Source organism: Manis pentadactyla, unplaced genomic scaffold, assembly GCF_030020395.1.
Source record: "Manis pentadactyla isolate mManPen7 unplaced genomic scaffold, mManPen7.hap1 scaffold_295, whole genome shotgun sequence".
NCBI classification, from domain to species: domain Eukaryota; kingdom Metazoa; phylum Chordata; class Mammalia; order Pholidota; family Manidae; genus Manis; species Manis pentadactyla.
In genome coordinates, this window is record NW_026644686.1 from 144,169 (window position 1) to 171,100 (window position 26,932).

The 26,932-nt window shown below is 46.4% G+C and overlaps 1 protein-coding gene across 1 annotated transcript in view; it reads left to right on the forward strand.

Moving 5' to 3' along the window:
• LOC118928532 (nuclear envelope pore membrane protein POM 121C-like) overlaps nt 1-26,932 on the forward strand; it is a 60,865-nt gene that overhangs the window by 33,162 nt on the left and 771 nt on the right. The window contains exons 9-11 of the mRNA XM_057496719.1: nt 21,372-21,684; nt 23,957-24,099; nt 25,514-25,840. Of these exons, the coding sequence (XP_057352702.1) occupies nt 21,372-21,684; nt 23,957-24,099; nt 25,514-25,840 (783 nt within the window). The remainder of the gene's footprint in view (nt 1-21,371; nt 21,685-23,956; nt 24,100-25,513; nt 25,841-26,932) is intronic.

Genomic DNA, 26,932 nt, shown 5'->3' on the forward strand with positions numbered 1-26,932 from the left:
ATTTCTTGGCTGTTGTAGGTAGTGCTGCGATAAACATAGGGGTACATGTGTCTTTTTCAAAATTAGGCTGCTGTATTCTCAGGGTAAATTCCTAGGAGCGCTATTCCTGGGTCAAATGGTATTTCTGTTTTGAGCTTTTTGAGGAACCTCCATATTGCTTTCCACAATGCTTGAACGAATTTACATTCCCACCAACAGTGTAGGAGGGTTCCCCTCTCTCCACAACCTTGCCAACATTTGTTGTGGTTTGTCTTTTCGATGGTGGCGATCCTTACTGGTGTGAGGTGATATCTCACTGTGGTTTTAATTTTCATTTCTCTGATGACAAGTGGTGTGGTGCATCTTTTCATGTATCTGTTGGCCACCTGAATTTCTTCTTTGGAGAACTCCCTGTTCAGCTCCCCTGCCCACATTTTTATTGGAATATTTGCACTTTGTTTGTTGAGGTGTGTTAGCTCTTGATATATTTTGGATGTCAACCCTTTATTGGATCTGTCATTTATGAATATATTCTCCCATGCTGTAGGATGCCCTTTTCTTCTGTTGATGGTGCCCTTACCTGTACAGAAGCTCTTAAGCTTGACATAGTCCCATTTGTTCATTTTTCTTTTCTTTCCCTGGAGAGATATGTTCACGAAGAAGTCGCTCTTGTTTATGTCCAAGATATTTTCGCCTGTCTTTCTCTAAGAGGTTTATGGTTCCTTGGCTTACATTCGGGGGTTCGATCAGTTTTGAATATACTTTTGTGTATGGGGTTAGACAATGATCCATGTTTGCTCCTTTTTTGCAGCCATCACCACCGGCTTTGGAGCTGTGACCCAGCCCACCAGCTGTGGGACCATTACATCCGGGTTTGGCAGCACCATCTCAGCGCCCTTCACATCTATGGTGTCAGCAGGCCCCACTGGCAGTGGCGGACTTGGGACAGGCGTGCCTGCCCCCCACAGCAGCCCTACCACCGGGGCACTTGGCTTTGGGTCAGGGCGGAGTGGGAGAACTGGTCCCAAGAACCCCTTTTGGGGAGCCTTAAAACCGAGCTCCCTGGGTGCAGCTGGCCAGAGCACACCAACTGCTTTCCATGTGGCCAGCATGCCTCAGAACACTCCTGGGTTTGGAGGTGAGTTTTGGAATGGGTTCGGTCTGCAGTGCCAGGCGCTGTCTTAAGTGCTGACACAGTCTCCGCTTTCGGAGCCGTATGCTGTGGTGAAGATTTAGACGTTATCACAAAAGTTATCTGTGAACAGATTCAGGTAACAGTGTAACTCATAACCGGAGGAGCTATTTAGGTATTCAGCTGCAGCCTTTCTGGGACAATAGCAAACTGAGACCATGGCCGCAGTTCCAGGTTTGGGAGCAGGGGCAGCGGCGGGCGGTGAGGACTTTACAGGCACAGGAGCAAAGGCCCAAAGGCAGAGATGAGCTTATGTTTTCGTGAGCAGAGAAGAGCCAGGTGTGGCTAGAGGTTATAAAGGAAAGTGGGATAAACTGACATGAAGAGACAGGCAGAAAGGAAGATCATTCACAGCCTTTTGAAATGTTTTTTTTTCTTGGTATCTATCTACAATTACCTTAAGAACATTGTATTTATTTGGCTTCCCTCTTCACCAAGTACCCCGCACAAACCCCATTAGGGTCACTGTCCATCAGCTTAGTAACATGCTGTAGAATCACTGCTTGTCTTCTGTGTGTAGCCTAGCCATCCCCGTGCCGCCCCACATTATACATGCTTATCATAATGCCCCCTTTCTTTTTCCCTGCCTTTACCCTCCCTTCCCACCCGTCTTCCTCAGTCCCTTTCTCTTTGGTGACTGGTAGTCCATTCATGGGTTCTGTGATTCTGCTGCTGTTTTGTTCCTTCAGTTTTTCCTTTGCTCTTATACTCCCGAGATGAGTGAAATCATTTGGTACTTGTCTTTCTCCGCCTCGTTTATTTCACTGAGCATACCCCCCCTAGCTCCAACCATGTTGTTGCAAATGGTAGGATTCATTTTCTTCTTATGGCTGAATTATATTCCATTTGCATACATTCATCTACTGTTGGACACGTAGGTTGTTTCCATTTCTTGGCTGTTGTAAGTAGTGCTGCGATAAACATAGGGGTACATGTGTCTTTTTCAAAATTAGGCTGCTGTATTCTCAGGGTAAATTCCTAGGAGCGCTATTCCTGGGTCAAATGGTATTTCTGTTTTGAGCTTTTTGAGGAACCTCCACATTGCTTTCCACAATGCTTGAACGAATTTACATTCCCACCAACAGTGTAGAAGGGTTCCCCTCTCTCCACAACCTTGCCAACATTTGTTGTGGTTTGTCTTTTCGATGGTGGCGATCCTTACTGGTGTGAGGTGATATCTCACTGTGGTTTTAATTTTCATTTCTCTGATGACAAGTGGTGTGGTGCATCTTTTCATGTATCTGTTGGCCACCTGAATTTCTTCTTTGGAGAACTCCCTGTTCAGCTCCCCTGCCCACATTTTTATTGGAATATTTGCACTGTGTTTGTTGAGGTGTGTTAGCTCTTGATATATTTTGGATGTCAACCCTTTATTGGATCTGTCATTTATGAATATATTCTCCCATGCTGTAGGATGCCCTTTTCTTCTGTTGATGGTGCCCTTACCTGTACAGAAGCTCTTAAGCTTAACATAGTCCCATTTGTTCATTTTTCCTTTCTTTCCCTGAAGAGATATGTTCACGAAGAAGTCGCTCTTGTTTATGACCAAGATATTTTCGCCTGTCTTTCTCTAAGAGGTTTATGGTTTCTTGGCTTACATTCGGGGGTTCGATCAGTTTTGAATATACTTTTGTGTATGGGGTTAGACAATGATCCATGTTTGCTCCTTTTTTGCAGCCATCACCTCCGGCTTTGGAGCTGTGACTCAGCCCACCAGCTGTGGGACCAGTACATCCGGGTTTGGCAGCACCATCTCAGCGCCCTTCACATCTATGGTGTCAGCAGGCCCCACTGGCAGTGGCGGACTTGGGACAGGCGTGCCTGCCCCCCACAGCAGCCCTACCACCGGGGCACTTGGCTTTGGGTCAGGGCGGAGTGGGAGAACTGGTCCCAAGAACCCCTTTTGGGGAGCCTTAAAACCGAGCTCCCTGGGTGCAGCTGGCCAGAGCACACCAACTGCTTTCCATGTGGCCAGCACGCCTCAGAACACTCCTGGGTTTGGAGGTGAGTTTTGGAATGGGTTCGGTCTGCAGTGCCAGGCGCTGTCTTAAGTGCTGACACAGTCTCCGCTTTCGGAGCCGTATGCTTTGGTGAAGATTTAGACGTTATCACCAAAGTTATCTGTGAACAGCTTCAGGTAGCAGTGTAACTCATCACCGGAGGAGCTATTTAGGTATTCAGCGGCATCCTTTCTGGGACAATAGCAAACTGAGGCCATGGCCGCAGTTCCAGGTTTGGGAGCAGGGGCAGCGGCGGGCGGTGAGGACTTTACAGGCACAGGAGCAAAGGCCCAAAGGCAGAGATGAGCTTATGTTTTCGTGAGCAGAGAAGAGCCAGGTGTGGCTAGAGGTTATAAAGGAAAGTGGGATAAACTGACATGAAGAGACAGGCAGAAAGGAAGATCATTCACAGCCTTTCAAAATGTTTTTTTTTCTTGGTATCTATCTACAATTACCTTAAGAGCATTGTATTTATTTGGCTTCCCTCTTCACCAAGTACCCCGCACAAACCCCATTAGGGTCACTGTCCATCAGCTTAGTAACATGCTGTAGAATCACTGCTTGTCTTCTGTGTGTAGCCTAGCCATCCCCGTGCCGCCCCACATTATACATGCTAGTCATAATGCCCCCTTTCTTTTTCCCTGCCTTTACCCTCCCTTCCCACCCGTCTTCCTCAGTCCCTTTCTCTTTGGTGACTGGTAGTCCATTCTTGGGTTCTGTGATTCTGCTGCTGTTTTGTTCCTTCAGTTTTTCCTTTGCTCTTATACTCCCGAGATGAGTGAAATCATTTGGTACTTGTCTTTCTCCGCCTCGTTTATTTCACTGAGCATACCCCCCCTAGCTCCAACCATGTTGTTGCAAATGGTAGGATTCATTTTCTTCTTATGGCTGAATTATATTCCATTTGCATACATTCATCTACTTTTGGACACGTAGGTTCTTTCCATTTCTTGGCTGTTGTAAGTAGTGCTGCGATAAACTTAGGGGTACATGTGTCTTTTTCAAAATTAGGCTGCTGTATTCTCAGGGTAAATTCCTAGGAGCGCTATTCCTGGGTCAAATGGTATTTCTGTTTTGAGCTTTTTGAGGAACCTCCATATTGCTTTCCACAATGCTTGAACGAATTTACATTCCCACCAACAGTGTAGGAGGGTTCCCCTCTCTCCACAACCTTGCCAACATTTGTTGTGGTTTGTCTTTTCGATGGTGGCGATCCTTACTGGTGTGAGGTGATATCTCACTGTGGTTTTAATTTTCATTTCTCTGATGACAAGTGGTGTGGTGCATCTTTTCATGTATCTGTTGGCCACCTGAATTTCTTCTTTGGAGAACTCCCTGTTCAGCTCCCCTGCCCACATTTTTATTGGAATATTTGCACTTTGTTTGTTGAGGTGTGTTAGCTCTTGATATATTTTGGATGTCAACCCTTTATTGGATCTGTCATTTATGAATATATTCTCCCATGCTGTAGGATGCCCTTTTCTTCTGTTGATGGTGCCCTTACCTGTACAGAAGCTCTTAAGCTTGACATAGTCCTATTTGTTCATTTTTCCTTTCTTTCCCTGGAGAGATATGTTCACGAAGAAGTCGCTCTTGTTTATGTCCAAGATATTTTCGCCTGTCTTTCTCTAAGAGGTTTATGGTTTCTTGGCTTACATTCAGGGGTTCGATCAGTTTTGAATATACTTTTGTGTATGGGGTTAGACAATGATCCATGTTTGCTCCTTTTTTGCAGCCATCACCACCGGCTTTGGAGCTGTGACCCAGCACACCAGCTGTGGGACCAGTACATCCGGGTTTGGCAGCACCATCTCAGCGCCCTTCACATCTATGGTGTCAGCAGGCCCCACTGGCAGTGGCGGACTTGGGACAGGCGTGCCTGCCCCCCACAGCAGCCCTACCACCGGGGCACTTGGCTTTGGGTCAGGGCGGAGTGGGAGAACTGGTCCCAAGAACCCCTTTTGGGGAGCCTTAAAACCGAGCTCCCTGGGTGCAGCTGGCCAGAGCACACCAACTGCTTTCCATGTGGCCAGCACGCCTCAGAACACTCCTGGGTTTGCAGGTGAGTTTTGCAATGGGTTCGGTCTGCAGTGCCAGGCGCTGTCTTAAGTGCTGACACAGTCTCCGCTTTCGGAGCCGTATGCTTTGGTGAAGATTTAGACGTTATCACAAAAGTTATCTGTGAACAACTTCAGGTAGCAGTGTAACTCATAACCGTAGGAGCTATTTAGGTATTCAGCGACAGCCTTTCTGGGACAATAGCAAACTGAGGCCATGGCCGCAGTTCCAGGTTTGGGAGCAGGGGCAGCGGCGGGCGGTGAGGACTTTACAGGCACAGGAGCAAAGGCCCAAAGGCAGAGATGAGCTTATGTTTTCGTGAGCAGAGAAGAGCCAGGTGTGGCTAGAGGTTATAAAGGAAAGTGGGATAAACTGACATGAAGAGACAGGCAGAAAGGAAGATCATTCACAGCCTTTTAAAATGTTTTTTTTTCTTGGTATCTATCTACAATTACCTTAAGAACATTGTATTTATTTGGCTTCCCTCTTCACCAAGTACCCCGCACAAACCCCATTAGGGTCACTGTCCATCAGCTTAGTAACATGCTGTAGAATCACTGCTTGTCTTCTGTGTGTAGCCTAGCCATCCCCGTGCCGCCCCACATTATACATGCTAATCATAATGCCCCCTTTCTTTTTCCCTGCCCTTACCCACCCTTCCCACCTGTCTTCCTCAGTCCCTTTCTCTTTGGTGACTGGTAGTCCATTCTTGGGTTCTGTGATTCTGCTGCTGTTTTGTTCCTTCAGTTTTTCCTTTGCTCTTATACTCCCGAGATGAGTGAAATCATTTGGTACTTGTCTTTCTCCTCCTCGTTTATTTCACTGAGCATACCCCCCCTAGCTCCAACCATGTTGTTGCAAATGGTAGGATTCATTTTCTTCTTATGACTGAATTATATTCCATTTGCATACATTCATCTACTGTTGGACACGTAGGTTGTTTCCATTTCTTGGCTGTTGTAGGTAGTGCTGCGATAAACATAGGGGTACATGTGTCTTTTTCAAAATTAGGCTGCTGTATTCTCAGGGTAAATTCCTAGGAGCGCTATTCCTGGGTCAAATGGTATTTCTGTTTTGAGCTTTTTGAGGAACCTCCATATTGCTTTCCACAATGCTTGAACGAATTTACATTCCCACCAACAGTGTAGGAGGGTTCCCCTCTCTCCACAACCTTGCCAACATTTGTTGTGGTTTGTCTTTTCGATGGTGGCGATCCTTACTGGTGTGAGGTGATATCTCACTGTGGTTTTAATTTTCATTTCTCTGATGACAAGTGGTGTGGTGCATCTTTTCATGTATCTGTTGGCCACCTGAATTTCTTCTTTGGAGAACTCCCTGTTCAGCTCCCCTGCCCACATTTTTATTGGAATATTTGCACTGTGTTTGTTGAGGTGTGTTAGCTCTTGATATATTTTGGATGTCAACCCTTTATTGGATCTGTCATTTATGAATATATTCTCCCATGCTGTAGGATGCCCTTTTCTTCTGTTGATGGTGCCCTTACCTGTACAGAAGCTCTTAAGCTTAACATAGTCCCATTTGTTCATTTTTCCTTTCTTTCCCTGAAGAGATATGTTCACGAAGAAGTCGCTCTTGTTTATGACCAAGATATTTTCGCCTGTCTTTCTCTAAGAGGTTTATGGTTTCTTGGCTTACATTCGGGGGTTCGATCAGTTTTGAATATACTTTTGTGTATGGGGTTAGACAATGATCCATGTTTGCTCCTTTTTTGCAGCCATCACCTCCGGCTTTGGAGCTGTGACTCAGCCCACCAGCTGTGGGACCAGTACATCCGGGTTTGGCAGCACCATCTCAGCGCCCTTCACATCTATGGTGTCAGCAGGCCCCACTGGCAGTGGCGGACTTGGGACAGGCGTGCCTGCCCCCCACAGCAGCCCTACCACCGGGGCACTTGGCTTTGGGTCAGGGCGGAGTGGGAGAACTGGTCCCAAGAACCCCTTTTGGGGAGCCTTAAAACCGAGCTCCCTGGGTGCAGCTGGCCAGAGCACACCAACTGCTTTCCATGTGGCCAGCACGCCTCAGAACACTCCTGGGTTTGGAGGTGAGTTTTGGAATGGGTTCGGTCTGCAGTGCCAGGCGCTGTCTTAAGTGCTGACACAGTCTCCGCTTTCGGAGCCGTATGCTTTGGTGAAGATTTAGACGTTATCACCAAAGTTATCTGTGAACAGCTTCAGGTAGCAGTGTAACTCATCACCGGAGGAGCTATTTAGGTATTCAGCGGCATCCTTTCTGGGACAATAGCAAACTGAGGCCATGGCCGCAGTTCCAGGTTTGGGAGCAGGGGCAGCGGCGGGCGGTGAGGACTTTACAGGCACAGGAGCAAAGGCCCAAAGGCAGAGATGAGCTTATGTTTTCGTGAGCAGAGAAGAGCCAGGTGTGGCTAGAGGTTATAAAGGAAAGTGGGATAAACTGACATGAAGAGACAGGCAGAAAGGAAGATCATTCACAGCCTTTCAAAATGTTTTTTTTTCTTGGTATCTATCTACAATTACCTTAAGAGCATTGTATTTATTTGGCTTCCCTCTTCACCAAGTACCCCGCACAAACCCCATTAGGGTCACTGTCCATCAGCTTAGTAACATGCTGTAGAATCACTGCTTGTCTTCTGTGTGTAGCCTAGCCATCCCCGTGCCGCCCCACATTATACATGCTAGTCATAATGCCCCCTTTCTTTTTCCCTGCCTTTACCCTCCCTTCCCACCCGTCTTCCTCAGTCCCTTTCTCTTTGGTGACTGGTAGTCCATTCTTGGGTTCTGTGATTCTGCTGCTGTTTTGTTCCTTCAGTTTTTCCTTTGCTCTTATACTCCCGAGATGAGTGAAATCATTTGGTACTTGTCTTTCTCCGCCTCGTTTATTTCACTGAGCATACCCCCCCTAGCTCCAACCATGTTGTTGCAAATGGTAGGATTCATTTTCTTCTTATGGCTGAATTATATTCCATTTGCATACATTCATCTACTTTTGGACACGTAGGTTCTTTCCATTTCTTGGCTGTTGTAAGTAGTGCTGCGATAAACTTAGGGGTACATGTGTCTTTTTCAAAATTAGGCTGCTGTATTCTCAGGGTAAATTCCTAGGAGCGCTATTCCTGGGTCAAATGGTATTTCTGTTTTGAGCTTTTTGAGGAACCTCCATATTGCTTTCCACAATGCTTGAACGAATTTACATTCCCACCAACAGTGTAGGAGGGTTCCCCTCTCTCCACAACCTTGCCAACATTTGTTGTGGTTTGTCTTTTCGATGGTGGCGATCCTTACTGGTGTGAGGTGATATCTCACTGTGGTTTTAATTTTCATTTCTCTGATGACAAGTGGTGTGGTGCATCTTTTCATGTATCTGTTGGCCACCTGAATTTCTTCTTTGGAGAACTCCCTGTTCAGCTCCCCTGCCCACATTTTTATTGGAATATTTGCACTTTGTTTGTTGAGGTGTGTTAGCTCTTGATATATTTTGGATGTCAACCCTTTATTGGATCTGTCATTTATGAATATATTCTCCCATGCTGTAGGATGCCCTTTTCTTCTGTTGATGGTGCCCTTACCTGTACAGAAGCTCTTAAGCTTGACATAGTCCTATTTGTTCATTTTTCCTTTCTTTCCCTGGAGAGATATGTTCACGAAGAAGTCGCTCTTGTTTATGTCCAAGATATTTTCGCCTGTCTTTCTCTAAGAGGTTTATGGTTTCTTGGCTTACATTCAGGGGTTCGATCAGTTTTGAATATACTTTTGTGTATGGGGTTAGACAATGATCCATGTTTGCTCCTTTTTTGCAGCCATCACCACCGGCTTTGGAGCTGTGACCCAGCACACCAGCTGTGGGACCAGTACATCCGGGTTTGGCAGCACCATCTCAGCGCCCTTCACATCTATGGTGTCAGCAGGCCCCACTGGCAGTGGCGGACTTGGGACAGGCGTGCCTGCCCCCCACAGCAGCCCTACCACCGGGGCACTTGGCTTTGGGTCAGGGCGGAGTGGGAGAACTGGTCCCAAGAACCCCTTTTGGGGAGCCTTAAAACCGAGCTCCCTGGGTGCAGCTGGCCAGAGCACACCAACTGCTTTCCATGTGGCCAGCACGCCTCAGAACACTCCTGGGTTTGCAGGTGAGTTTTGCAATGGGTTCGGTCTGCAGTGCCAGGCGCTGTCTTAAGTGCTGACACAGTCTCCGCTTTCGGAGCCGTATGCTTTGGTGAAGATTTAGACGTTATCACAAAAGTTATCTGTGAACAACTTCAGGTAGCAGTGTAACTCATAACCGTAGGAGCTATTTAGGTATTCAGCGACAGCCTTTCTGGGACAATAGCAAACTGAGGCCATGGCCGCAGTTCCAGGTTTGGGAGCAGGGGCAGCGGCGGGCGGTGAGGACTTTACAGGCACAGGAGCAAAGGCCCAAAGGCAGAGATGAGCTTATGTTTTCGTGAGCAGAGAAGAGCCAGGTGTGGCTAGAGGTTATAAAGGAAAGTGGGATAAACTGACATGAAGAGACAGGCAGAAAGGAAGATCATTCACAGCCTTTTAAAATGTTTTTTTTTCTTGGTATCTATCTACAATTACCTTAAGAACATTGTATTTATTTGGCTTCCCTCTTCACCAAGTACCCCGCACAAACCCCATTAGGGTCACTGTCCATCAGCTTAGTAACATGCTGTAGAATCACTGCTTGTCTTCTGTGTGTAGCCTAGCCATCCCCGTGCCGCCCCACATTATACATGCTAATCATAATGCCCCCTTTCTTTTTCCCTGCCCTTACCCACCCTTCCCACCTGTCTTCCTCAGTCCCTTTCTCTTTGGTGACTGGTAGTCCATTCTTGGGTTCTGTGATTCTGCTGCTGTTTTGTTCCTTCAGTTTTTCCTTTGCTCTTATACTCCCGAGATGAGTGAAATCATTTGGTACTTGTCTTTCTCCTCCTCGTTTATTTCACTGAGCATACCCCCCCTAGCTCCAACCATGTTGTTGCAAATGGTAGGATTCATTTTCTTCTTATGACTGAATTATATTCCATTTGCATACATTCATCTACTGTTGGACACGTAGGTTGTTTCCATTTCTTGGCTGTTGTAGGTAGTGCTGCGATAAACATAGGGGTACATGTGTCTTTTTCAAAATTAGGCTGCTGTATTCTCAGGGTAAATTCCTAGGAGCGCTATTCCTGGGTCAAATGGTATTTCTGTTTTGAGCTTTTTGAGGAACCTCCATATTGCTTTCCACAATGCTTGAACGAATTTACATTCCCACCAACAGTGTAGGAGGGTTCCCCTCTCTCCACAACCTTGCCAACATTTGTTGTGGTTTGTCTTTTCGATGGTGGCGATCCTTACTGGTGTGAGGTGATATCTCACTGTGGTTTTAATTTTCATTTCTCTGATGACAAGTGGTGTGGTGCATCTTTTCATGTATCTGTTGGCCACCTGAATTTCTTCTTTGGAGAACTCCCTGTTCAGCTCCCCTGCCCACATTTTTATTGGAATATTTGCACTTTGTTTGTTGAGGTGTGTTAGCTCTTGATATATTTTGGATGTCAACCCTTTATTGGATCTGTCATTTATGAATATATTCTCCCATGCTGTAGGATGCCCTTTTCTTCTGTTGATGGTGCCCTTACCTGTACAGAAGCTCTTAAGCTTGACATAGTCCCATTTGTTCATTTTTCTTTTCTTTCCCTGGAGAGATATGTTCACGAAGAAGTCGCTCTTGTTTATGTCCAAGATATTTTCGCCTGTCTTTCTCTAAGAGGTTTATGGTTCCTTGGCTTACATTCGGGGGTTCGATCAGTTTTGAATATACTTTTGTGTATGGGGTTAGACAATGATCCATGTTTGCTCCTTTTTTGCAGCCATCACCACCGGCTTTGGAGCTGTGACCCAGCCCACCAGCTGTGGGACCATTACATCCGGGTTTGGCAGCACCATCTCAGCGCCCTTCACATCTATGGTGTCAGCAGGCCCCACTGGCAGTGGCGGACTTGGGACAGGCGTGCCTGCCCCCCACAGCAGCCCTACCACCGGGGCACTTGGCTTTGGGTCAGGGCGGAGTGGGAGAACTGGTCCCAAGAACCCCTTTTGGGGAGCCTTAAAACCGAGCTCCCTGGGTGCAGCTGGCCAGAGCACACCAACTGCTTTCCATGTGGCCAGCATGCCTCAGAACACTCCTGGGTTTGGAGGTGAGTTTTGGAATGGGTTCGGTCTGCAGTGCCAGGCGCTGTCTTAAGTGCTGACACAGTCTCCGCTTTCGGAGCCGTATGCTGTGGTGAAGATTTAGACGTTATCACAAAAGTTATCTGTGAACAGATTCAGGTAACAGTGTAACTCATAACCGGAGGAGCTATTTAGGTATTCAGCTGCAGCCTTTCTGGGACAATAGCAAACTGAGACCATGGCCGCAGTTCCAGGTTTGGGAGCAGGGGCAGCGGCGGGCGGTGAGGACTTTACAGGCACAGGAGCAAAGGCCCAAAGGCAGAGATGAGCTTATGTTTTCGTGAGCAGAGAAGAGCCAGGTGTGGCTAGAGGTTATAAAGGAAAGTGGGATAAACTGACATGAAGAGACAGGCAGAAAGGAAGATCATTCACAGCCTTTTGAAATGTTTTTTTTTCTTGGTATCTATCTACAATTACCTTAAGAACATTGTATTTATTTGGCTTCCCTCTTCACCAAGTACCCCGCACAAACCCCATTAGGGTCACTGTCCATCAGCTTAGTAACATGCTGTAGAATCACTGCTTGTCTTCTGTGTGTAGCCTAGCCATCCCCGTGCCGCCCCACATTATACATGCTTATCATAATGCCCCCTTTCTTTTTCCCTGCCTTTACCCTCCCTTCCCACCCGTCTTCCTCAGTCCCTTTCTCTTTGGTGACTGGTAGTCCATTCATGGGTTCTGTGATTCTGCTGCTGTTTTGTTCCTTCAGTTTTTCCTTTGCTCTTATACTCCCGAGATGAGTGAAATCATTTGGTACTTGTCTTTCTCCGCCTCGTTTATTTCACTGAGCATACCCCCCCTAGCTCCAACCATGTTGTTGCAAATGGTAGGATTCATTTTCTTCTTATGGCTGAATTATATTCCATTTGCATACATTCATCTACTGTTGGACACGTAGGTTGTTTCCATTTCTTGGCTGTTGTAAGTAGTGCTGCGATAAACATAGGGGTACATGTGTCTTTTTCAAAATTAGGCTGCTGTATTCTCAGGGTAAATTCCTAGGAGCGCTATTCCTGGGTCAAATGGTATTTCTGTTTTGAGCTTTTTGAGGAACCTCCACATTGCTTTCCACAATGCTTGAACGAATTTACATTCCCACCAACAGTGTAGGAGGGTTCCCCTCTCTCCACAACCTTGCCAACATTTGTTGTGGTTTGTCTTTTCGATGGTGGCGATCCTTACTGGTGTGAGGTGATATCTCACTGTGGTTTTAATTTTCATTTCTCTGATGACAAGTGGTGTGGTGCATCTTTTCATGTATCTGTTGGCCACCTGAATTTCTTCTTTGGAGAACTCCCTGTTCAGCTCCCCTGCCCACATTTTTATTGGAATATTTGCACTGTGTTTGTTGAGGTGTGTTAGCTCTTGATATATTTTGGATGTCAACCCTTTATTGGATCTGTCATTTATGAATATATTCTCCCATGCTGTAGGATGCCCTTTTCTTCTGTTGATGGTGCCCTTACCTGTACAGAAGCTCTTAAGCTTGACATAGTCCCATTTGTTCATTTTTCTTTTCTTTCCCTGGAGAGATATGTTCACGAAGAAGTCGCTCTTGTTTATGTCCAAGATATTTTCGCCTGTCTTTCTCTAAGAGGTTTATGGTTCCTTGGCTTACATTCGGGGGTTCGATCAGTTTTGAATATACTTTTGTGTATGGGGTTAGACAATGATCCATGTTTGCTCCTTTTTTGCAGCCATCACCACCGGCTTTGGAGCTGTGACCCAGCCCACCAGCTGTGGGACCATTACATCCGGGTTTGGCAGCACCATCTCAGCGCCCTTCACATCTATGGTGTCAGCAGGCCCCACTGGCAGTGGCGGACTTGGGACAGGCGTGCCTGCCCCCCACAGCAGCCCTACCACCGGGGCACTTGGCTTTGGGTCAGGGCGGAGTGGGAGAACTGGTCCCAAGAACCCCTTTTGGGGAGCCTTAAAACCGAGCTCCCTGGGTGCAGCTGGCCAGAGCACACCAACTGCTTTCCATGTGGCCAGCATGCCTCAGAACACTCCTGGGTTTGGAGGTGAGTTTTGGAATGGGTTCGGTCTGCAGTGCCAGGCGCTGTCTTAAGTGCTGACACAGTCTCCGCTTTCGGAGCCGTATGCTGTGGTGAAGATTTAGACGTTATCACAAAAGTTATCTGTGAACAGATTCAGGTAACAGTGTAACTCATAACCGGAGGAGCTATTTAGGTATTCAGCTGCAGCCTTTCTGGGACAATAGCAAACTGAGACCATGGCCGCAGTTCCAGGTTTGGGAGCAGGGGCAGCGGCGGGCGGTGAGGACTTTACAGGCACAGGAGCAAAGGCCCAAAGGCAGAGATGAGCTTATGTTTTCGTGAGCAGAGAAGAGCCAGGTGTGGCTAGAGGTTATAAAGGAAAGTGGGATAAACTGACATGAAGAGACAGGCAGAAAGGAAGATCATTCACAGCCTTTTGAAATGTTTTTTTTTCTTGGTATCTATCTACAATTACCTTAAGAACATTGTATTTATTTGGCTTCCCTCTTCACCAAGTACCCCGCACAAACCCCATTAGGGTCACTGTCCATCAGCTTAGTAACATGCTGTAGAATCACTGCTTGTCTTCTGTGTGTAGCCTAGCCATCCCCGTGCCGCCCCACATTATACATGCTTATCATAATGCCCCCTTTCTTTTTCCCTGCCTTTACCCTCCCTTCCCACCCGTCTTCCTCAGTCCCTTTCTCTTTGGTGACTGGTAGTCCATTCATGGGTTCTGTGATTCTGCTGCTGTTTTGTTCCTTCAGTTTTTCCTTTGCTCTTATACTCCCGAGATGAGTGAAATCATTTGGTACTTGTCTTTCTCCGCCTCGTTTATTTCACTGAGCATACCCCCCCTAGCTCCAACCATGTTGTTGCAAATGGTAGGATTCATTTTCTTCTTATGGCTGAATTATATTCCATTTGCATACATTCATCTACTGTTGGACACGTAGGTTGTTTCCATTTCTTGGCTGTTGTAAGTAGTGCTGCGATAAACATAGGGGTACATGTGTCTTTTTCAAAATTAGGCTGCTGTATTCTCAGGGTAAATTCCTAGGAGCGCTATTCCTGGGTCAAATGGTATTTCTGTTTTGAGCTTTTTGAGGAACCTCCACATTGCTTTCCACAATGCTTGAACGAATTTACATTCCCACCAACAGTGTAGGAGGGTTCCCCTCTCTCCACAACCTTGCCAACATTTGTTGTGGTTTGTCTTTTCGATGGTGGCGATCCTTACTGGTGTGAGGTGATATCTCACTGTGGTTTTAATTTTCATTTCTCTGATGACAAGTGGTGTGGTGCATCTTTTCATGTATCTGTTGGCCACCTGAATTTCTTCTTTGGAGAACTCCCTGTTCAGCTCCCCTGCCCACATTTTTATTGGAATATTTGCACTGTGTTTGTTGAGGTGTGTTAGCTCTTGATATATTTTGGATGTCAACCCTTTATTGGATCTGTCATTTATGAATATATTCTCCCATGCTGTAGGATGCCCTTTTCTTCTGTTGATGGTGCCCTTACCTGTACAGAAGCTCTTAAGCTTAACATAGTCCCATTTGTTCATTTTTCCTTTCTTTCCCTGAAGAGATATGTTCACGAAGAAGTCGCTCTTGTTTATGACCAAGATATTTTCGCCTGTCTTTCTCTAAGAGGTTTATGGTTTCTTGGCTTACATTCGGGGGTTCGATCAGTTTTGAACATACTTTTGTGTATGTGGTTAGACAATGATCCATGTTTGCTCCTTTTTTGCAGCCATCACCTCCGGCTTTGGAGCTGTGACTCAGCCCACCAGCTGTGGGACCAGTACATCCGGGTTTGGCAGCACCATCTCAGCGCCCTTCACATCTATGGTGTCAGCAGGCCCCACTGGCAGTGGCGGACTTGGGACAGGCGTGCCTGCCCCCCACAGCAGCCCTACCACCGGGGCACTTGGCTTTGGGTCAGGGCGGAGTGGGAGAACTGGTCCCAAGAACCCCTTTTGGGGAGCCTTAAAACCGAGCTCCCTGGGTGCAGCTGGCCAGAGCACACCAACTGCTTTCCATGTGGCCAGCACGCCTCAGAACACTCCTGGGTTTGGAGGTGAGTTTTGGAATGGGTTCGGTCTGCAGTGCCAGGCGCTGTCTTAAGTGCTGACACAGTCTCCGCTTTCGGAGCCGTATGCTTTGGTGAAGATTTAGACGTTATCACCAAAGTTATCTGTGAACAGCTTCAGGTAGCAGTGTAACTCATCACCGGAGGAGCTATTTAGGTATTCAGCGACAGCCTTTCTGGGACAATAGCAAACTGAGGCCATGGCCGCAGTTCCAGGTTTGGGAGCAGGGGCAGCGGCGGGCGGTGAGGACTTTACAGGCACAGGAGCAAAGGCCCAAAGGCAGAGATGAGCTTATGTTTTCGTGAGCAGAGAAGAGCCAGGTGTGGCTAGAGGTTATAAAGGAAAGTGGGATAAACTGACATGAAGAGACAGGCAGAAAGGAAGATCATTCACAGCCTTTCAAAATGTTTTTTTTTCTTGGTATCTATCTACAATTACCTTAAGAGCATTGTATTTATTTGGCTTCCCTCTTCACCAAGTACCCCGCACAAACCCCATTAGGGTCACTGTCCATCAGCTTAGTAACATGCTGTAGAATCACTGCTTGTCTTCTGTGTGTAGCCTAGCCATCCCCGTGCCGCCCCACATTATACATGCTAGTCATAATGCCCCCTTTCTTTTTCCCTGCCTTTACCCTCCCTTCCCACCCGTCTTCCTCAGTCCCTTTCTCTTTGGTGACTGGTAGTCCATTCTTGGGTTCTGTGATTCTGCTGCTGTTTTGTTCCTTCAGTTTTTCCTTTGCTCTTATACTCCCGAGATGAGTGAAATCATTTGGTACTTGTCTTTCTCCGCCTCGTTTATTTCACTGAGCATACCCCCCCTAGCTCCAACCATGTTGTTGCAAATGGTAGAATTCATTTTCTTCTTATGGCTGAATTATATTCCATTTGCATACATTCATCTACTGTTGGACACGTAGGTTCTTTCCATTTCTTGGCTGTTGTAAGTAGTGCTGCGATAAACATAGGGGTACATGTGTCTTTTTCAAAATTAGGCTGCTGTATTCTCAGGGTAAATTCCTAGGAGCGCTATTCCTGGGTCAAATGGTATTTCTGTTTTGAGCTTTTTGAGGAACCTCCACATTGCTTTCCACAATGCTTGAACGAATTTACATTCCCACCAACAGTGTAGGAGGGTTCCCCTCTCTCCACAACCTTGCCAACATTTGTTGTGGTTTGTCTTTTCGATGGTGGCGATCCTTACTGGTGTGAGGTGATATCTCACTGTGGTTTTAATTTTCATTTCTCTGATGACAAGTGGTGTGGTGCATCTTTTCATGTATCTGTTGGCCACCTGAATTTCTTCTTTGGAGAACTCCCTGTTCAGCTCCCCTGCCCACATTTTTATTGGAATATTTGCACTTTGTTTGTTGAGGTGTGTTAGCTCTTGATATATTTTGGATGTCAACCCTTTATTGGATCTGTCATTTATGAATATATTCTCCCATGCTGTAGGATGCCCTTTTCTTCTGTTGATGGTGCCCTTACCTGTACAGAAGCTCTTAAGCTTGACATAGTCCCATTTGTTCATTTTTCCTTTCTTTCCCTGGAGAGATATGTTCACGAAGAAGTCGCTCTTGTTTATGTCCAAGATATTTTCGCCTGTCTTTCTCTAAGAGGTTTATGGTTTCTTGGCTTACATTTCGGGGGTTCGATCAGTGTTGAATATACTTTTGTGTATGGGGTTAGACAATGATCCATGTTTGCTCCTTTTTTGCAGCCATCACCACCGGCTTTGGAGCTGTGACCCAGCCCACCAGCTGTGGGACCAGTACATCCGGGTTTGGCAGCACCATCTCAGCGCCCTTCACATCTATGGTGTCAGCAGGCCCCACTGGCAGTGGCGGACTTGGGACAGGCGTGCCTGCCCCCCACAGCAGCCCTACCACCGGGGCACTTGGCTTTGGGTCAGGGCGGAGTGGGAGAACTGGTCCCAAGAACCCCTTTTGGGGAGCCTTAAAACCGAGCTCCCTGGGTGCAGCTGGCCAGAGCACACCAACTGCTTTCCATGTGGCCAGCACGCCTCAGAACACTCCTGGGTTTGCAGGTGAGTTTTGGAATGGGTTCGGTCTGCAGTGCCAGGCGCTGTCTTGAGTGCTGACACAGTCTCCGCTTTCGGAGCCGTATGCTGTGGTGAAGATTTAGACGTTATCACCAAAGTTATCTGTGAACAGCTTCAGGTAGCAGTGTAACTCATCACCGGAAGAGCTATTTAGGTATTCAGCGGCAGACTTTCTGGGACAATAGCAAACTGAGGCCATGGCCGCAGTTCCAGGTTTGGGAGCAGGGGCAGCGGCGGGCGGTGAGGACTTTACAGGCACAGGAGCAAAGGCCCAAAGGCAGAGATGAGCTTATGTTTTCGTGAGCAGAGAAGAGCCAGGTGTGGCTAGAGGTTATAAAGGAAAGTGGGATAAACTGACATGAAGAGACAGGCAGAAAGGAAGATCATTCACAGCCTTTTAAAATGTTTTTTTTTCTTGGTATCTATCTACAATTACCTTAAGAACATTGTATTTATTTGGCTTCCCTCTTCACCAAGTACCCCGCACAAACCCCATTAGGGTCACTGTCCATCAGCTTAGTAACATGCTGTAGAATCACTGCTTGTCTTCTGTGTGTAGCCTAGCCATCCCTGTGCCGCCCCACATTATACATGCTTATCATAATGCCCCCTTTCTTTTTCCCTGCCTTTACCCTCCCTTCCCACCCGTCTTCCTCAGTCCCTTTCTCTTTGGTGACTGGTAGTCCATTCATGGGTTCTGTGATTCTGCTGCTGTTTTGTTCCTTCAGTATTTCCTTTGCTCTTATACTCCCGAGATGAGTGAAATCATTTGGTACTTGTCTTTCTCCGCCTCGTTTATTTCACTGAGCATACCCCCCCTAGCTCCAACCATGTTGTTGCAAATGGTAGGATTCATTTTCTTCTTATGGCTGAATTATATTCCATTTGCATACATTCATCTACTGTTGGACACGTAGGTTGTTTCCATTTCTTGGCTGTTGTAAGTAGTGCTGCGATAAACATAGGGGTACATGTGTCTTTTTCAAAATTAGGCTGCTGTATTCTCAGGGTAAATTCCTAGGAGCGCTATTCCTGGGTCAAATGGTATTTCTGTTTTGAGCTTTTTGAGGAACCTCCACATTGCTTTCCACAATGCTTGAACGAATTTACATTCCCACCAACAGTGTAGGAGGGTTCCCCTCTCTCCACAACCTTGCCAACATTTGTTGTGGTTTGTCTTTTCGATGGTAGCGATCCTTACTGGTGTGAGGTGATATCTCACTGTGGTTTTAATTTTCATTTCTCTGATGACAAGTGGTGTGGTGCATCTTTTCATGTATCTGTTGGCCACCTGAATTTCTTCTTTGGAGAACTCCCTGTTCAGCTCCCCTGCCCACATTTTTATTGGAATATTTGCACTGTGTTTGTTGAGGTGTGTTAGCTCTTGATATATTTTGGATGTCAACCCTTTATTGGATCTGTCATTTATGAATATATTCTCCCATGCTGTAGGATGCCCTTTTCTTCTGTTGATGGTGCCCTTACCTGTACAGAAGCTCTTAAGCTTAACATAGTCCCATTTGTTCATTTTTCCTTTCTTTCCCTGAAGAGATATGTTCACGAAGAAGTCGCTCTTGTTTATGACCAAGATATTTTCGCCTGTCTTTCTCTAAGAGGTTTATGGTTTCTTGGCTTACATTCGGGGGTTCGATCAGTTTTGAACATACTTTTGTGTATGTGGTTAGACAATGATCCATGTTTGCTCCTTTTTTGCAGCCATCACCTCCGGCTTTGGAGCTGTGACCCAGCACACCAGCTGTGGGACCAGTACATCCGGGTTTGGCAGCACCATCTCAGCGCCCTTCACATCTATGGTGTCAGCAGGCCCCACTGGCAGTGGCGGACTTGGGACAGGCGTGCCTGCCCCCCACAGCAGCCCTACCACCGGGGCACTTGGCTTTGGGTCAGGGCGGAGTGGGAGAACTGGTCCCAAGAACCCCTTTTGGGGAGCCTTAAAACCGAGCTCCCTGGGTGCAGCTGGCCAGAGCACACCAACTGCTTTCCATGTGGCCAGCACGCCTCAGAACACTCCTGGGTTTGGAGGTGAGTTTTGGAATGGGTTCGGTCTGCAGTGCCAGGCGCTGTCTTAAGTGCTGACACAGTCTCCGCTTTCGGAGCCGTATGCTTTGGTGAAGATTTAGACGTTATCACCAAAGTTATCTGTGAACAGCTTCAGGTAGCAGTGTAACTCATCACCGGAGGAGCTATTTAGGTATTCAGCGGCAGCCTTTCTGGGACAATAGCAAACTGAGGCCATGGCCGCAGTTCCAGGTTTGGGAGCAGGGGCAGCGGCGGGCGGTGAGGACTTTACAGGCACAGGAGCAAAGGCCCAAAGGCAGAGATGAGCTTATGTTTTCGTGAGCAGAGAAGAGCCAGGTGTGGCTAGAGGTTATAAAGGAAAGTGGGATAAACTGACATGAAGAGACAGGCAGAAAGGAAGATCATTCACAGCCTTTCAAAATGTTTTTTTTTCTTGGTATCTATCTACAATTACCTTAAGAGCATTGTATTTATTTGGCTTCCCTCTTCACCAAGTACCCCGCACAAACCCCATTAGGGTCACTGTCCATCAGCTTAGTAACATGCTGTAGAATCACTGCTTGTCTTCTGTGTGTAGCCTAGCCATCCCCGTGCCGCCCCACATTATACATGCTAGTCATAATGCCCCCTTTCTTTTTCCCTGCCTTTACCCTCCCTTCCCACCCGTCTTCCTCAGTCCCTTTCTCTTTGGTGACTGGTAGTCCATTCTTGGGTTCTGTGATTCTGCTGCTGTTTTGTTCCTTCAGTTTTTCCTTTGCTCTTATACTCCCGAGATGAGTGAAATCATTTGGTACTTGTCTTTCTCCGCCTCGTTTATTTCACTGAGCATACCCCCCCTAGCTCCAACCATGTTGTTGCAAATGGTAGAATTCATTTTCTTCTTATGGCTGAATTATATTCCATTTGCATACATTCATCTACTGTTGGACACGTAGGTTGTTTCCATTTCTTGGCTGTTGTAAGTAGTGCTGCGATAAACATAGGGGTACATGTGTCTTTTTCAAAATTAGGCTGCTGTATTCTCAGGGTAAATTCCTAGGAGCGCTATTCCTGGGTCAAATGGTATTTCTGTTTTGAGCTTTTTGAGGAACCTCCACATTGCTTTCCACAATGCTTGAACGAATTTACATTCCCACCAACAGTGTAGGAGGGTTCCCCTCTCTCCACAACCTTGCCAACATTTGTTGTGGTTTGTCTTTTCGATGGTGGCGATCCTTACTGGTGTGAGGTGATATCTCACTGTGGTTTTAATTTTCATTTCTCTGATGACAAGTGGTGTGTTGCATCTTTTCATGTATCTGTTGGCCACCTGAATTTCTTCTTTGGAGAACTCCCTGTTCAGCTCCCCTGCCCACATTTTTATTGGAATATTTGCACTTTGTTTGTTGAGGTGTGTTAGCTCTTGATATATTTTGGATGTCAACCCTTTATTGGATCTGTCATTTATGAATATATTCTCCCATGCTGTAGGATGCCCTTTTCTTCTGTTGATGGTGCCCTTACCTGTACAGAAGCTCTTAAGCTTGACATAGTCCCATTTGTTCATTTTTCCTTTCTTTCCCTGGAGAGATATGTTCACGAAGAAGTCGCTCTTGTTTATGTCCAAGATATTTTCGCCTGTCTTTCTCTAAGAGGTTTATGGTTTCTTGGCTTACATTCGGGGTTTCGATCAGTGTTGAATATACTTTTGTGTATGGGGTTAGACAATGATCCATGTTTGCTCCTTTTTGGCAGCCATCACCTCCGGCTTTGGAGCTGTGACCCAGCCCACCAGCTGTGGGACCAGTACATCCGGGTTTGGCAGCACCATCTCAGCGCCCTTCACATCTATGGTGTCAGCAGGCCCCACTGGCAGTGGCGGACTTGGGACAGGCGTGCCTGCCCCCCACAGCAGCCCTACCACCGGGGCACTTGGCTTTGGGTCAGGGCGGAGTGGGAGAACTGGTCCCAAGAACCCCTTTTGGGGAGCCTTAAAACCGAGCTCCCTGGGTGCAGCTGGCCAGAGCACACCAACTGCTTTCCATGTGGCCAGCACGCCTCAGAACACTCCTGGGTTTGGAGGTGAGTTTTGGAATGGGTTCGGTCTGCAGTGCCAGGCGCTGTCTTAAGTGCTGACACAGTCTCCGCTTTCGGAGCCGTATGCTGTGGTAAAGATTTAGACGTTATCACCAAAGTTATCTGTGAACAGCTTCAGGTAGCAGTGTAACTCATCACCGGAAGAGCTATTTAGGTATTCAGCGGCAGCCTTTCTGGGACAATAGCAAACTGAGGCCATGGCCGCAGTTCCAGGTTTGGGAGCAGGGGCAGCGGCGGGCGGTGAGGACTTTACAGGCACAGGAGCAAAGGCCCAAAGGCAGAGATGAGCTTATGTTTTCGTGAGCAGAGAAGAGCCAGGTGTGGCTAGAGGTTATAAAGGAAAGTGGGATAAACTGACATGAAGAGACAGGCAGAAAGGAAGATCATTCACAGCCTTTCAAAATGTTTTTTTTTCTTGGTATCTATCTACAATTACCTTAAGAGCATTGTATTTATTTGGCTTCCCTCTTCACCAAGTACCCCGCACAAACCCCATTAGGGTCACTGTCCATCAGCTTAGTAACATGCTGTAGAATCACTGCTTGTCTTCTGTGTGTAGCCTAGCCATCCCCGTGCCGCCCCACATTATACATGCTAGTCATAATGCCCCCTTTCTTTTTCCCTGCCCTTACCCACCCTTCACACCCGTCTTCCTCAGTCCCTTTCTCTTTCGTGACTGTTAGTCCATTCTTGGGTTCTGTGATTCTGCTGCTGTTTTGTTCCTTCAGTTTTTCCTTTGCTCTTATACTCCCGAGATGAGTGAAATCATTTGGTACTTGTCTTTCTCCGCCTCGTTTATTTCACTGAGCATACCCCCCCTAGCTCCAACCATGTTGTTGCAAATGGTAGGATTCATTTTCTTCTTATGGCTGAATTATATTCCATTTGCATACATTCATCCACTGTTGGACACGTAGGTTGTTTCCATTTCTTGGCTGTTGTAAGTAGTGCTGCGATAAACATAGAGGTACATGTGTCTTTTTCAAAATTAGGCTGCTGTATTCTCAGGGTAAATTCCTAGGAGCGCTATTCCTGGGTCAAATGGTATTTCTGTTTTGAGCTTTTTGAGGAACCTCCATATTGCTTTCCACAATGCTTGAACGAATTTACATTCCCACCAACAGTGTAGGAGGGTTCCCCTCTCTCCACAACCTTGCCAACATTTGTTGTGGTTTGTCTTTTCGATGGTGGCGATCCTTACTGGTGTGAGGTGATATCTCACTGTGGTTTTAATTTTCATTTCTCTGATGACAAGTGGTGTGGTGCATCTTTTCATGTGTCTGTTGGCCACCTGAATTTCTTCTTTGGAGAACTCCCTGTTCAGCTCCCCTGCCCACATTTTTATTGGAATATTTGCACTTTGTTTGTTGAGTTGTGTTAGCTCTTGATATATTTTGGATGTCAACCCTTTATTGGATCTGTCATTTATGAATATATTCTCCCATGCTGTAGGATGCCCTTTTCTTCTGTTGATGGTGCCCTTACCTGTACAGAAGCTCTTTAGCTTGACATAGTCCCATTTGTTCATTTTTCCATTCTTTCCCTGGAGAGATATGTTCACGAAGAAGTCGCTCTTGTTTATGTCCAAGATATTTTCGCCTGTCTTTCTCTAAGAGGTTTATGGTTTCTTGGCTTACATTCGGGGGTTCGATCAGTTTTGAATATACTTTCGTTTATGGGGTTAGACAATGATCCAGGTTTGCTCCTTTTTTGCAGCCATCACCTCCGGCTTTGGAGCTGTGACCCAGCACACCAGCTGTGGGACCAGTACATCCGGGTTTGGCAGCACCATCTCAGCGCCCTTCACATCTATGGTGTCAGCAGGCCCCACTGGCAGTGGGAGCTTTGGGACAAGCGTGCCTGCCCCCCACAGCAGCCCTACCACCGGGGCACTTGGCTTTGGGTCAGGGCGGAGTGGGAGAACTGGTCCCAAGAACCCCTTTTGGGGAGCCTTAAAACCGAGCTCCCTGGGTGCAGCTGGCCAGAGCACACCAACTGCTTTCCATGTGGCCAGCACGCCTCAGAACACTCCTGGGTTTGCAGGTGAGATTTGCAATGGGCTCGGTCTGCAGTGCCAGGTGCCTTCTTTAGTGCTGACACAGTCTCCGCTTTCGGAGCCGTATGCTGTGCTGAAGATTTAGATGTTATCACAAAAGTTATCTGTGAATAGTGTCAGGTAGCAGTGTAACTCATAACCGGAGGAGCTATTTAGGTATTCAGCGGTAGCCTTTCTGCGACAATAGGAAACTGAGGCCATGGCCGCAATTTCAGAGTCTGTACGAGGGACCTCAGCTGGGGTTGAAGACTTTGCAGGCACAGGAACATAGGCGCGAAGAAGAGACCAAGTTGTATTTTCATGAGCAGAGAAGAGCCAGTGTGGCTAGAGGTTTTAAATAAGGAGATGGGATAATATGACATTAAGAAACAGGCAGAAAGGGAGATCATTCACGGATTTTTAAAATGGCTGTTTTTGTTTTTTGGTATCAATCTACAATTACCGTAAGAACATTATGTTTATTTGGCCCCGCCCTTCTCCATGTACCCTGCCCAGTCCCCATTAGAGTCACTGCCCATCGGCATAGTAACATGCTGTAGAATCATTGCTTATCTTCTGTGTGTAGCCTAGCCCTCCCCGTGCGCCCGCACATTATACATGCTAATCATAATGACCCCTTTTTTTTTCCCTGCCCTTACCCTCCCTTCCCACCCATCCTCCTCAGTCTCTTTCTCTTTGGTAACTGTTAGACCATTCTCGGGTTCTGTGATTCTGCTGCTGTTTTGTTCCTTCAGTTTTTCCTTTGCTCTTATACTCCCGAGATGAGTGAAATCACTTGGTACTTGTCTTTCTCCGCCTCGTTTATTTCCCTGAGCATAATCCCCCCTAGCTCCAACCATGTTGTTTCAAATGGTAAGATTCATTTTCTTCTTATGGCTGAATTATATTCCATTGTGTATATGTACCAAATCTGTTTTATCCATTTGTCTACTGATGGACACTTAGTTTGTTTCCATTTCTTGGCTGTTTTGAATAGTGATGCGATAACTATAGGGGTGCATCTGTCTTTTTTCAAACTGGGCAACTGTATTCTTAGGGTAAATTCCTTGGTGTGGAATTCCTTGGTCAAATCGTATTTCTATTTTGACCTTTTTGAGGAACCTCCATATTGCTTTTCACAATGGTTGAACGAATTTACATTCCCACCAACAGGGTAGGAGGGTTCCCCTTTCTCCACAACCTCGCCAATATTTGTTGTTGTTTGTGTTTTGTATGGCGGCGATGCTTCCTGGTGTGAGCTGATATCTCATTGTGGTCTTAATTGGCATTTCTCTGTTGACAGGCGATATTACACATGATTTCATGTGTCTACTGGCCATCTGAATTTCTTCTTTGGAAAACTGTTTAACTCCCATGCCCATTTTTTCATTGGATTATTTTCTTTTTGTTGTGCTCTGTTAGCTCATTATATATTTTCTATGTCGAACCTTAATCAGATCTGTCATTTATGAATATATTCTTCCATTCTGTAGGATGTCCTTTTATTCTTTTGATGGTGTTCTTTACTTTACAGAAGCTTTTAAACTTGAAATAGTCCCATTTGTTCCTTTTTCCTTTTTTTTTTCCCTTGCCTGGTGAGGTACGTTCATGAAGAAGTTGCTCATGTTTATGTCCAAGAGATTTTTGCCTGTCTTTGTCTAAGAGTTTTCTGGTTTCATGGATTACATTCAGGTCTTTGATCCATTTCAAATTTACTTTTGTGTATGGGGTTAGACAATGATCCATGTTTCCTTCTTTTTTGCAGCCATCACCTCGGCCTTTGCAGCTATGACTCTGACCACCAGCAGTGGGAGCAGTAGGTCAGTGGTCGGCAGTACTTCTTTATCACCCATCACGTCCAGGGTGTCAGCAGGTCCCGCTGGCAGTGGGGGTTTTGTGATCAGCATGGCTGCCCCCGACAGCAACTCCACCACTGGGTCATTCGGATTTGGGTCAGGATGGAGTCGGAGAACTGGTCTCAAGAACCCTTTCTGGGGCGCCTTGAATCAGAACTCCCTGGGTGCAGCTGGCCAGAGCACACCCACTCCCATCCACGTGGCCAGCACACCTCAGGACACGTCTGGGATTGCAGGTGAGATTTGGAATGGGCTCAGTCTGCTGTGCCAATCGCTGTTTTAAGTGCTGACACAGTCTCTGCTTTTGGAGCTGTACTGTGTGTTGAAGATTTAGATGTTATCACAGAAGTTATCCATAAACAGCACCAGGTAGCAGTGTAACTCAAGACTGAAGGAGCTATTTAGGTAGACAGCGGCAGCCTTTTAGAGACAGTAGAATGCTGAGTCCATGGCCACTGTTCCAGAGTTGGGAGCAGGGACAGTGGCTGGGGTGAGAACCTTGTAGGCACAGGAGCAAAGGCCCAAAGGCAGAGATGAGCTTATGTTTCCATGAGCAGGCAAGAGCCAGGTGTGGCTACAGGTTTAAAAAGGAAAGTGAGATAAAATGACATTAAGAGACAGGCAGAAAGGAAGATCATTCACAGCCTTTAAAAAACACTTTTTAAATTGTTATCAATCTACAATTACCTTAAGAACATTATGTTTATTTGGCTTCCCCCTTCACCAAGTAACCCACACAAACTCCATCAGAGTCACTGTCCATCAGCGTAGTAACATGCTGTAGAATCACTACTTATCTTCTGTGTGTAGCCTAGCCCTCCCCGTGCCCCCATGTTATACATGCTAAGCATAATGCCCCCTTTCTTTTTCTCTGCCCTTATCCCTCTGTTCCCATCCATCCTCCTCAGTTCCTTTCCTTTTGTAACTGTTAGTCCATTCTTGGATTCTGTGATTCTGCTGCTGTTTTGTTCCTTCAGTTTTTCCTTTGTTCTTATACTCCTCAGATGAGTGAAATCATTTGGTACTTGTATTTCTCCACCTGGCTTATTTCACTGAGCACAATACCCTGTAGTTCCATCCATGTTGTTGCAAATGGTAGGTCTTGTTTTCTTATTATGGCTGAATAATATTCCAGTGTGCATATGTATCACATCTTTTTTATCCATTCATCTACTGATGGACACTTAGGTTGTTTCCATTTCTTGGCTGTTGTAAATAGTGCTGTGATAAACATAGGGGTGCATCTGTCTTTTTCAAAATATAGGGGTGCTGTATTCTTAGAGTAAATTCCTAGGAGTGGAATTCCTTGTTCAAATGGTATTTCTATT